The sequence below is a fragment of the Stomoxys calcitrans genome, chromosome 2 (assembly GCF_963082655.1).
Source record: "Stomoxys calcitrans chromosome 2, idStoCalc2.1, whole genome shotgun sequence".
Classification (NCBI taxonomy): domain Eukaryota; kingdom Metazoa; phylum Arthropoda; class Insecta; order Diptera; family Muscidae; genus Stomoxys; species Stomoxys calcitrans.
This window is the reverse complement of record NC_081553.1, coordinates 32,516,773-32,529,300: the sequence shown is the minus strand read 5'-3', so window position 1 is coordinate 32,529,300 and position 12,528 is coordinate 32,516,773. Positions and strand designations below refer to the sequence as shown.

General features: G+C 37.3%; 2 protein-coding genes across 2 annotated transcripts; both read left to right on the top strand.

Moving 5' to 3' along the window:
• Positions 1 to 1,938: 1,938 nt before the first annotated feature.
• Positions 1,939 to 3,917, top strand: LOC106094263 (uncharacterized). The gene is made up of 3 exons (XM_013261466.2): positions 1,939 to 2,039; positions 3,548 to 3,668; positions 3,791 to 3,917. Exons 1-3 carry the CDS (start codon positions 1,955 to 1,957, stop codon positions 3,891 to 3,893), a joined length of 309 nt encoding a protein of 102 aa, XP_013116920.2. The 5' UTR covers positions 1,939 to 1,954; the 3' UTR covers positions 3,894 to 3,917.
• A 6,517-nt stretch (positions 3,918 to 10,434) lies between these two features.
• Positions 10,435 to 11,048, top strand: LOC106094254 (uncharacterized). The gene is made up of 3 exons (XM_013261457.2): positions 10,435 to 10,606; positions 10,685 to 10,802; positions 10,882 to 11,048. Exons 1-3 carry the CDS (start codon positions 10,522 to 10,524, stop codon positions 10,982 to 10,984), a joined length of 306 nt encoding a protein of 101 aa, XP_013116911.1. The 5' UTR covers positions 10,435 to 10,521; the 3' UTR covers positions 10,985 to 11,048.
• The last annotated feature ends 1,480 nt before the right edge of the window (positions 11,049 to 12,528 follow it).

Here is a 12,528-nt window from a genome sequence, read left to right as displayed (position 1 = left end):
ATAAGCAGGTTAAGTTCGAAGATGGGCTATATCGGACTATATCTTGATATAGCCCCCATATAGACCGATCCGCCGATTTAGGGTCTTAGGCCAATAAAAGCCACATTTATCATCCGATTTTGCTGAAATTTGTGACAGGGCGTTGTGTTAGACCCTTCGACATCCTTCGTCAATTTAGCTCAGATCGGTCGAGATTTGGATATAGCTGCCATATAGACCGATCCTTTGATTTAGGGTTTTAGGCCAATAAAAGCCACATTTATTATCCGATTTTGCTGAAATTTGGGACAGTGAGTTGTGTTAGGCCCTTCAACATCCTTCGCCAATTTGGCTCAGATCGGTCCAGATTTGGATATAGCTGCCATATAGACCGATCCTCCGATTTAGGGTCTAAGGCCCATAAAAGCCACATTTATTATCCGATTTTGCTGAAATTTGCGACAGTGAGTTAAATTAAGTGCCTTAACATACTTCTGCATTATCGCACAGATCGGTCCTGATTTGATTTAAATTTAGCACCTCCTAGTATTTCTGAAATTTGGTCTAGATCGATCAAGATTTGCATATAGCTGTCATACAGACCGATCTCTCGATTTAAAGTCTTGGCCGCATAAAAGGCGCATTTTTATTTCGATTTCACTGAAATTTGACATACTGACTTATGTTATGCTTTTCGATATCCGTGACGTGTATAGTTCAGATCGGTTTGTTTTTAGATATAACTACTAAAAGAAACCAATATTTTTTAATATACAATTGAACAATGACTTTTACTTTTGGTCCAAATCGGAACGTGATATAGCTGCTATGGTACTTAAGGTATGAATTTTTCACCGGTTTTTGACGAAAAATGGTTTACATTTATACTCGAGGTGGTGGGTATCCAAACTTCGGCCCGGCCGAACTTAACGCCTCTTTACTTGTTTATTTTTATTTTCTCTCTGTTTGTATTTTCTTTTCTGTGGGTCTTGATATGTGGAAATTTGTGGAAGTATGTATGTGATTTCAAACGAACAAGTCTTGGTTTGGATATCAGCTTTCAAAGTTATTTTCACCTCTCTTGGAAATCGAAGCTTTATTATGAATAATTAAAGTTTATTCCCTCTACCATACGATAGCAGTATACTTATTAAGTGTTTTTATTTGTGACACATCCAAATATTGGTCAAAGACTCTGTGGAATGGTACAATGGCTTCTATTATGACTTCCATCATTCATGCAAAACATGGATCAAATTTGTTTAAAAACTTATGCACTTAATTTTGAGCTTCTATAAAGCTCATATTTGATCAGAGTTAGCTGAAACCTTGCAAAGTGACCAATGTGCATGTGAAATATTGGTATATGGGTCTTAACTCTTATCAGAGCTCCCGTACAAACCTATATCCTGATTTGACTTGCTGACCACCTTTCGCAATAAACAAGTTCTTAGTTTCTGCCTGACAATTTAAATCTTTAAGGAAATTTGTGAAACATGTTCTATGGTGGAGGGTATAAAAGATTCGACCCAGCCAAACTTTAGGCATTTTTTCTTGTTTTGGTATAACAGCAGATTAGGTACCAGAAGGTCAATCCAGCAAACTAGAGCATATAAAATGCATTAGTGAGAGATTGTTACCATTTCAAACAGAATTCCACTTTCCAATTTAATACGTTAATAGCAACATTTGAAGTAAGTTTTTGGGATAGCTCGATGATAATATGTATTTGTATGCAGTTACAATAGACAACAGATTTTTTAAACAGATTTGCCGGCTAGCCGATGAGCTGCTTAGTAATTTGGATAATATTAAAAAGTAATAAAGATTATTTTTCCTATAGTCTATGTATATTCATTTGAATATTGAATATTATATTCTCTTCAGCCTAATACTACACAATTTTAAAAGCTATAAAATCTGAAGTTTCTCGGCCTACGCTGCAGTCTGATTCAACAATACTTGAACAAACACTATGAAGTTTTTAGTTCTCACCGCATTTGTGACATTATTCACTGTTGGATTCGCTTATCAATCAGTTGGTTATTATAATGATCCTGGTAAGACTATTATGGATACAAATAACTGAAAATAAATTTTAAAACTTTAAAAAATATAATTTTTATACCCTCCACCATAAGATGGGGGGTATACTAATTTCGTCATTCTGATTGTAACTACTCGAAATATTCGTCTGAGACCCCATAAAGTATATATATTCTTGATCGTCGTGAAATTTTATGTCGATATAGCCATGTCCGTCCGTCTGTCCGTCCGTCCGTCCGTCCGTCCGTCCGTCTGTCTGTCGAAAGCACGCTAACTTCCGAAGGAGTAAAGCTAGCCGCTTGAAATTTTGCAGAAATATTGGAATTGTAAATGGGCCATATCGGTCCATGTTTTCATATAGCTGCCATATAAACCGATCTTGGGTCTTGACTTCTTGAGCCTCTAGAGTGCGCAATTCTTATCCGATTGGGATGAAATTTTGCACGACGTGTTTTGTTATTATATCCAACAAATGTGCCAAGTATGGTTCAAATCGGTCCATAACGTGATATAGCTGCCATGTAAACCGATCTTGGGTCTTGACTTCTTGAGCCTCTAGAGAGCGCAATTCTTATCCGATTGGAATGAAATTTTGCACGACGTGTTTCGTTATTATATCCAACAACTGTGCCAAGTATGGTTAAAATCGGTTCATAACCTGCTATAGCTGCCATATAAACCGATCTGGGGTCTTGACTTCTTGAGCCCCTAGAATGCGCAATTTTTATCCGATTGGAATGAAATTTTGCACGACGTGTTTTGTTATGATATCCAACAACTTCGCCAAGTATGGTTCAAATCGGTCCATAACCTGCTATAGCTGCCATATAAACCGATCTTGGGTGTTGACTTCTTGAGCCTCTAGAGTGCGCAATTCTTATCCGATTGGAATGAAATTTTGCACGACGTGTTTTGTTATTATATTCAACAACTGTGCCAAATATGGTTCAAATCGGTTTATAACCTGATATAGCTGTCATATAAACAGATCTGGGGACTTGACTTCTTGAGCTTCTAGAGGGCGCAATTCCTATCCGATTTGGCTGAAATTTCGCAAGACGTTTTTTATTGTTACTTTCAACAACTGTGTCAAATAAAGTACAAGTCGGTTCATAATCTGATGTAGCTGCCATATAAACCGATCTGGGATCTTGACTTCTTGAGCCTCTAGAGGTCGCAATTATTATCCGATTTGCCTGAAATTTTGTACGACGGATTCTTTCATGACCATCAACATTCTTGTTTATTATGGTCTGAATCGGTCCATAACCCGATACAGCTCCCATATAAATCGATCTCTCTATTTTACTTTTTGAACTCACAAAGAGCGCAATTCTTATTCGAATTGGCTGACATTTTACACAGGTCTCGCTCTAATAGCAGAGCAAATCTTTTCTTATATCCTTTTTTTTGCCTAAGAAGAGATGCCGGGAAAAGAACTCGACAAATGCAATCCATGGTGGAGGGTATATAAGATTCGGCCCGGCCGAACTTAGCACGCTTTTACTTGTTTTAAATTCAGCTCATCCCGGAAAATGTGTTTACCAGGGCATGATTTTATCACCTGGTGAGGAGGGAAAAGTCAAAGGAAAATGTGTAAGCATGTTATGCGCCAATGAAGATGGACTTGCGACTGTACTGGGGTGAGTATTAAAAATTACCAACTTTTAGAACATTTTCAATTGGCTATTTAATAACTATGCTAGACAGAAAACATTAGTTATCCGTTTAGTTTTAATATATTATTTTCTTATTTTCATTTTAGTTGCCCTGAGGAATACGTGGGACCACCATGTAAGCTGGGAGATTATGTTAACATCGATGCCGCCTATGGTGAATGTTGTAGGAGACACGTAATTTGCTCTTGATATAGTCATGTTGTATAATATAAATTATAGAAATTTTAGAGTTTAGTGATCTTTCATATAATAATAAGAATAATATTTATATAATAAAGATATAGACAAGTAAAATTGTGTTAGTGTTCGGTCTAGTCGAATCTTGGGAATACAAGGAAAATTAGTTGAAGGGCACATGTGTACTTTACGTATACAATTTCTGCCAAGTCAGCCAAAAATTAAGGCTTTTTAGGCCCAGGAAATCAAGAAATCAAATTTGGGGGATCGGTTTATATGGGAGCTATATCAGGTTTTAAACCGATTGGTACATCTATCGTAGGACATAAACAAAGTTATCGTGCAAAATTTCAGCCAAATCAGATTAGAATTGTACCCTCTGGTGGTTCAAGAAGTATTTATCGGGAGATCGGTTTATATGGGAGCTATTGAGTTGCCCAAAAAGTAATTGCGGATTTTTCATATAGTCGGCGTTGACAAATTTTTTCACAGCTTGTGACTCTGTAATTGCATTCTTTCTTCTGTCAGTTATCAGCTGTTACTTTTAGCTTGCTTTAGAAAAAAAGTGTAAAAAAAGTATATTTGATTAAAGTTCATTCTAAGTTTTATTAAAAATGCATTTACTTTCTTTTAAAAAATCCGCAATTACTTTTTGGGCAACCCAATATATCCCGCCCCCATCCTTCATGGCTATGTGGTTGACTCCCATATATAGTGGTCCTTGTTATCCGATTTGGCTAAAATTTTACACTTGGTGTTAAGTTGCGACTTCTAACGATCGTATCAAGTATGGTTTAAGTCGGTGTATAACCTGATCTGATAAGCCGATTTCCCGATTTGACATCTTGAGTCCCTAGATACCGCAATTGTTACGACTTTCAACGGCAGTGCCAAGTATATTTCAAATCGATGTATAACGAAATGAAAGTTTCCTTTATCCTAGCGTTTATGCTCAATTTACTTGCAGCTGTTGTTGAGAAAGCAACGAATGAACATGCACATGGATGGATGTGCGCCTAGTTGTTGTGTATTAGTTTTAAATAAAATCAATGTTTTGCGGATTATTTAAAAGAAAGTAAATGCATTTTTAATAAAACTTAGAATGAACTTTAATCAAATATTCTTTTTTTACACTCTTTTTCTAAAGCAAGCTAAAAGTAACAGCTGATAACTGACTGAAGAAAGAATGCAATTACAGAGTCACAAGCTGTGAAAAAAATTGTCAACGCCGACTATATGAAAAATCCGCATTTACTTTTTGGGCAACCCAATATATATATTCTTGTTCTTCGTAACATTTTATGTCCATCTAGCCATGTCCGTCCGTCCGTCTGTCTGTCGAAAGCACGCTAACTTTCGAAGGATTAAAGTTAGCCGCTTGAAATTTCGCACAAATACTTTTTATTTGCGTAGGTCAGTTGGGATTGGACCCAACCAAATCGGACCATGTTTTGATATAGCTGCCATATAAACCGATCTTGGGTCTTGACTTCTTGAGCCTCCAGAAATAGGAATGAAATTTGGCACGTGATGTTTTGGTAACACTTTCAATACTTGTGTTAGGAATGATTCAAATCGTTCCATAATCTAATAGCTATCATATAAACCGATCTTGGGTCTTGACTTCTTGATTTGGTGTTCAAGAGTAGAGTACGAATTTCATAACAAAAGTTGGGTCCAAGTATCTATTTAAAATTGATTTTTTTGACGATCATGACAATTTGGGACTCAAATGAAAAATAATCGGGATTAGTTTACGAATATGGTCAGGAAGTAGGAATAGGCTTTATAATTTATTGAAAGCGGAAGGGGGCGGACCCTTCCCTGTTACCCCAAAAGCACCACCCAAAATCAAAGGAGGACCCATAAGGACAATATGGGTATCAAATGAAAAGTATGCGGGATTAGATAACGAATACAAATTAATGTCGAAGTATAGGGAGTCACCCACCCCCACAAAAACGCCCAAAATGGGCACATTAGCCAATCACGGATATACGGGACTCGGGTTGTTAGTTCTGTATAGACTGTAAAACGGCAGAACCGATTTTCTCGAAATGTTCGCATATTGTGTACGGTTGGTCTGGAAGGAAACATAGGCTGTGGACCGATCGGGACAATATATGTATCAAATGAAAGGTATTGGATAGTAAAATACGAATATGGTATTAAAATTTGAGTCTAAGTACCCATCGGGTCGCCCTAACCCCAAACAGACATATTGGACGTTCATTTCAATATGGGGTTCAAATGAAAGGTACTTGGGAGTATATTTCGAATCTGCCATACAAAATCAGATCAAAGTATCGGGGGTCACGCCACCCTATAAGATACTTGGATGAACCGATTTTCTTCAAATTTTCGTAGATTGTGTACGTTTGTCTGGAAGCAAAACATAGGTTATATTATTTTCAGATATCGGGTGGAGGCGGACCCTTTCCCATTCCCCAAAAACGTCACCCATATCCGAAAGTGGTCCGATGGTCACAATAAGTTCATGTCAATATCGGACCCAAATGAAAAGTATAAGGCAGTAGATTACAAATATGGCATAAAACATTAGGTCCAAGTAATGGCAGGTCGCCACCCCCAAATGGGCATATTAGCCAACCATGGTTATATGGGACTAAAATGAAAAGTATTATGGAGTAGATTACGAATATGACATTAAAATTTGTGTTCACATCTAAGTGGCGCTTTTTCTCCTAAAGATGCGTGAAATGGGAATTTGAACCATTATGACAATATGGGACTGAAATGAAAGGTATTTGAAAGTCGAAAACGAATTTAATGTCCAATTTTGGAGCCAAGTGTTTTGGGGTACACCCTAAAGCACCCCCTAAGCTGAACTTCATTTCCGTTGGGAATAAAGAACGAATTTGATATCTACACTTCTTTGGGGAACATTTTTTAAATGATCATGCATGGCATTGTTCCTCGTAAATATCGCCAATATTAAGAGGGGATAATCACCGCTTTGTCCGATGTTCTCGCCAGGATTCGAACGCGTAAAGCGTCATAGGCTATAATGGCACGAAATCGATATCCACATTCAGGGGAAAGTGTCCCCACCCTAAGAAGGTTTTAGAGTGTTAAACAAGGCACAGCGGAGCGGACCCGGTTCGGCTTTATATATGTTTATATGGGAGCTACTCTTCCATATAAACCGATCTCTAGATTTGAATTTTATAGCCCCTGCAAGTCGTAATTTTTGTCCGATTTGGCTGAAGTTTTGCATGTAGTGCTCTTTTATGACTTCCAACAACTGTGCCCAGTACAGTCTAAATCGGCTTATTACTTGACACATCTCCCATATAAGCGGATCGCCCGATTTGACTTCTTAAACCCTTTCAAGCTGCAATTTTTGTCCGTTTTGGCTTAAGTTCTACATGTGGTGTTCCGTTATGACTTCCAACAACTGTGCCAAGCACGGTCCGAATCGATGTATAATCTGATATAGCTCCCATATAAACCGATTTGACCCTTGAGCCATTGGAAGACGCAAATTTTGCATGTAGTATTCTGTTATGACCACCTAAAACTGTGTGTACGTCCAAATCGGTCTATAAACTGATATAACTCCTATATAAACCGATCTCTCGATTTGACTTTTTGATTCCTTACAAGCTATAATTTTGGCATGTAGTGTACTGTTATGACTTCCATCAATTGTGCCTAGTACGGTGCCAATCGGTCTATAACCGGATATAGCTCGCATATAAACCAATTTGCCGATTTGACTTCTTGAGCCCTTACAAGGCAAAATTTTTGTCCTATTAGGCTGAAATTTTGCATGTAATGTTCTGCTAAGACTTCCAATACCTGTGCTAAATACAGTTTGGCCGAATGAGATTTCTTATGACTCTCAACAACAGTACCAAATACGGTCCGAATCCGTCTATAACCCGATATAGCTCCCATATAAACCGATCTCCCGACTTGACTTGTTGATCTCATGAAAGTCGCAATTTTTGTCCGATTAGGCTGAAATTTTGAATGCGATGTTACGACTTTCAACAACTGTGCTATGTGCGGTCAAAATCAGTCTTTAACCTAATATTGCTTCCAAGTAAAATGGTATCTCGATCATCCTTGTTGGTTCCTAGCTTTAATTTTTGCTGGTTTGACAGAAGTTTGGTATGCAGTATAAATTTATTTTGCATACATTTTTAGCAGAATCCATGGTGGTGGGTTCCTAAGATTTGGCCCGGGTCAACTTAACACGCTTTTACATGTTTTCTATTCCACTTTGCAACAATTCTCAATTTTCATTCCGCATCAAAATCTTATATATAAAAATCAATTTGTGTTTGTTTATAGATTTGTTTGTTTGTTTGTATGTTTGTGTGTTCCTTATAGACTCAGAAACGGCCGATTTTATTAAAATTTTCGCAGATGGTACATATTGACCCCGTGGTGAAAATAGGGTACTACATTTTTTGATATCTGAAGGGGGGGCGGACCCTCCCCCTTACCCTAATTTTCAGAAACGCCAGATCTCGGAGATGGTTGGTGCGATTTAATTTTGTGTGCTCTCATTAAGTACCCTAAAAATAAAAATTTGGTATCCAAATTTTGGATGGGGTTCCTAGGGGGGCTGGCCCTCCCTAAAACCTACCAAACATATATTTACACCAATCACGACAATATGGGACTCAAATGAAAGGTATTTAGGATAAGAAAACGTATCTAATATCCAATTGTCGGACCAATTGCTAGGGAGACCACCCCAAGACCCAAAACCCCCCTAAATCGGACATATTTACCGACCATAGCAATATGGGACTCAAATGAAAGGTATTTACGAGTAGAATACGAATCTGATATCCAAATGTGGGACCACGTTTCTGGTGGTCCACCCCTTCCCCAAAACACCCCAAACAGGACTTATTTACTGACCATGGTAATATGGGGCTTAAATAAAAGGTATTTGAGTGTAGAATTCGAATCTGATATCAAAATATGGGACCAAGAAACCCCTAAATCGGGCATATTTACCGACCATGACAATGTGGGCCTAAATAAAAAGTATTGGGGGGTAGAGTAAGAATTGATACCCATTTACGGAACCAATTTTCTGGGGGTCTACCCCCTTCCCAAAATACCCCACACACAGCAATTTTTTTGTGACCATCGCAATATGGGGCTCAAATAAAGGTATTTGGGAGTAGAATACGAATTTGATATCCAAATGTAGGACCATGTATTTAGGGCATCACCCCTTTCCCAAAACACCCCCAAAGGAAAAAAAATTCAAACATGCCAATATGTGGCTCAAATGAAAGGTATTTGAGATTAGAAAACGAATTTGATAACCTATTTTGGGGCCATGTGTTTGGGGGACGCCTCATCCTGTAAACTCCTCTTAAGCCAATGGCAATATGGGGTTTAAATAAATGGTATTTGAGAGAAGAGCACGATGGTGATATTTTTTCAGGGCCAAGTATCTGGGGGACCACCTCTCCCCCGAAAACACCACTAAATCAGACATCATAAGAATATCGGGCTGAAATGAAGTATTTTAATAATGGAGTACACCTTACATCCAAATTTTAATTCGTAGACCAGTGAAGATCATATGCGATTCAGATAAAGGCACTAATATAGTTAAACTGTTAGTCAAGCGATATACTATTTTCGTAGCATGGTACTTCACTAAAAGATCTTGAATTGTCGAAAATAAATATTCCAAGGAAACTTTTGTTCCATACAATGTAAAAGAAGGCGCAGCGGAGCGGGCCCTAGTCATTTCATAAAATTGCAAGAGTTAGAATTTTTGTCTGCATACTGTAAGCACATGTGGTTTTGCGCTGAATTCAACGCTAGTTTTTAGTGTTTCTTGTAAAAAAATTTAGTGCTGAAACTAGCGCATATTCGGTGCACTATTATAAGCGATACTTGAACTGAAATCAAAAGTTATGTGATGTTTATGTTCTTTATCAAATAAATCGTTTCTGGACATAATCTTATAAATGATGAGTTTTTAGTGTTTCTTGTAAAAAAATTTAGTGCTGAAACTAGCGCATATTCGGTGCACTAATATAAGCGATACTTGAACTGAGATCAAAAGTTATGTAATGCTTATGTTCTTTATCAAATAAATCGTTTCTGGACATAATCTTATACATAAATGATGAGCAGAAAGTTTCTTACACCGAAGTACTCTTCGCCCCAAAGCGATAGTTGCTCTTCCATAAGTGTGAAGGCTTTTGTGAGTATATCATGTGTAAAGATAGATCCAGCATCATTTGAAAATAATTGACAAAATGTCTATAAATGTCATGTCTGTAACTAATCTTGCCTGTTAAATGTCAGTATACCACACCTGCTTTGTCTCAAAAAGAAAAATTATTATAAATTATGTCACCAATGTGAGCATAATAAATATTCATGACCCGTGTCTCTGGTGATAAGAATTAAAAAAAAATATATTTTTTAGGCACTTAGACTTATCGTGCATCAATGTTTGTTTTTAATGGCTATGTATGTGTGTATATTTAAATAATGAAATGCATTCATTGAAATGATTATTAGCTGAGAGAAAGTGAACAGATCAGCAACGGAGAGTCAAAAGCTATAAAAGTTGAACTTGGTTTCAATAATGCCATAGTAGCTATTTTTCAGTGGCTTAGGCAGCATCATGAAATTGTTTATATTCGGATTGTTTTTCACATTGTTCTCATTGGCGCTAGCTGATGAAATGGTGGGTTTCTTCAAGGATCCAGGTAGGTTAAATAAATAAAAGAAGCTAATTTCGAAACATTCACATAATCAACTTATATGTTTATGAACAAATAATTAAGCTCATCCTGGTAAATGCGTTTATGGGGGTCTAGTTTTGTCACCCGGTGAAGAAGGCAAAGTGAAAGGAGAATGCACTCGAGTCTTATGCGGTGAGGATAGTTTTGCTACAGTTCAGGGGTAAGTATACAGTGAAAAAATGATTGGTAAGAATATAAGGAACTCTAAAAAATCGTCTTCTTCTTAATTGAAATTTTAGCTGTGGAATACAAAGTGTGGAATCTCCATGTGAAATGGGCGATTATATAAATCTCGATGCTCCCTATGGAGAATGCTGCAAGAGGCACATTATTTGTCCCTAATTGGTTGTTATAATTAAGCGTTGGCAATATGGAAAATAAACAAAAAATTATTAATTTTATATAATAGTTGGTACTAAGATTGAGATATAGAGATATGGCTATTTCATTAAGGAGATAGTGACCATTTCATTTAAGGAAATTGGAAATATTTATTGACCTATTAAACAATCTCCCGATTTAAGGTCAAGTGTTCATAAGAAACGAATTTATTATCCAATTTTATTGAAATTTGGAATAGTTAGCAATGTTACAACCCTTGACATCCCGGGCGAATGTGGTCCAGCTTGGACTATATTAAGATATAGATGTATATATACCAATTTTCCGATTTATTGTCTTGGGTACCATGAGTTGTATTTGTCTATTATATATTCTTGCCGAATATAGGAGAGCTGTTATACAACTAATAACAAGTAACAAATAAAAAGGCGTCAAGTTCGACCGAGCCGAACTTTGGATACCCACCACCTCGGGTGTATATGTAAACCACCTTTTGTCAAAATCCGGAGAAAAACGCGTAATTTATGCTCGAATATAAGCTTTAACGAAATATGGATTTGGACCAAATTCGAAACGGATATTGAGAGGTCTTATAAGTACAAGTCATTGTTCAATTTTGTAGAACAAAATATTGGCCTTATTGGTAGTTATATACAAATACAGACCGATCTGAACCATATACGACACGAATGTCGAAAATCCTAACATAAGTCAATGTGTCAAATTTCAGCGATATCGGATTATAAATGTGCCTTTTATTGGACTTTAAATCGAGAGATCGGTCTATATGATAGCTATATCCAATTTTGAACCGATGTGGGCCAAATTGAAGATGGATGTCGAAGGGCCTAACTTAACTCACAGTCCCAAATTCCGGCGAAAAATAAATGCGCCTTTTATGGGCCCAAAACCTTAAAGCGAGGGATCGGTCTATATGACAGCCATATCTAAATCTGAACCGATCTAAAGAATGATGTCGACTGGCCTAACATAACTCACTGTCCCAAATTTTGGCAAAATCGGATTATAAATGAGCCTTTTATGGGCGTAAGGCCTTAAATCGGCCGATCGGTATATATGGCAGCTATATCCACATCTGGAGCGACCAAAGCCAAATTAAAGAAAGATGTAGACTGGCCTTACACAACTCACTGTCTCAAATATTGGCAATTTCAGACAATAAATGCGCCTTTTATGGGTCCAAGACCATAAATCGAGAGATCGGTCTATATGACAGCTATATCAAATTCTTAACTGATCTTGGCCAAATTGAAGATGGATGTGGAAGGGCCTAACACAACTCACTGTCTCAAATTTTGACAAAATAGGACAATAAATGAGCCTTTCATGGGCCCGGGACCTTAAATCGAGTGATCGGTCTATATGGCATCTCTATCCAAATATCGACCGATCTGTGCCATTTTCCAGGAAGATGTCGAGGGGCCTAACTTAACACACTTAGCCAAATGTCGGTGAAATCTGACAAAAAAGCGCCTTTTATGGGAACAAAACCTTAAATCTAGAGATCGGTCTATATGGCAGCT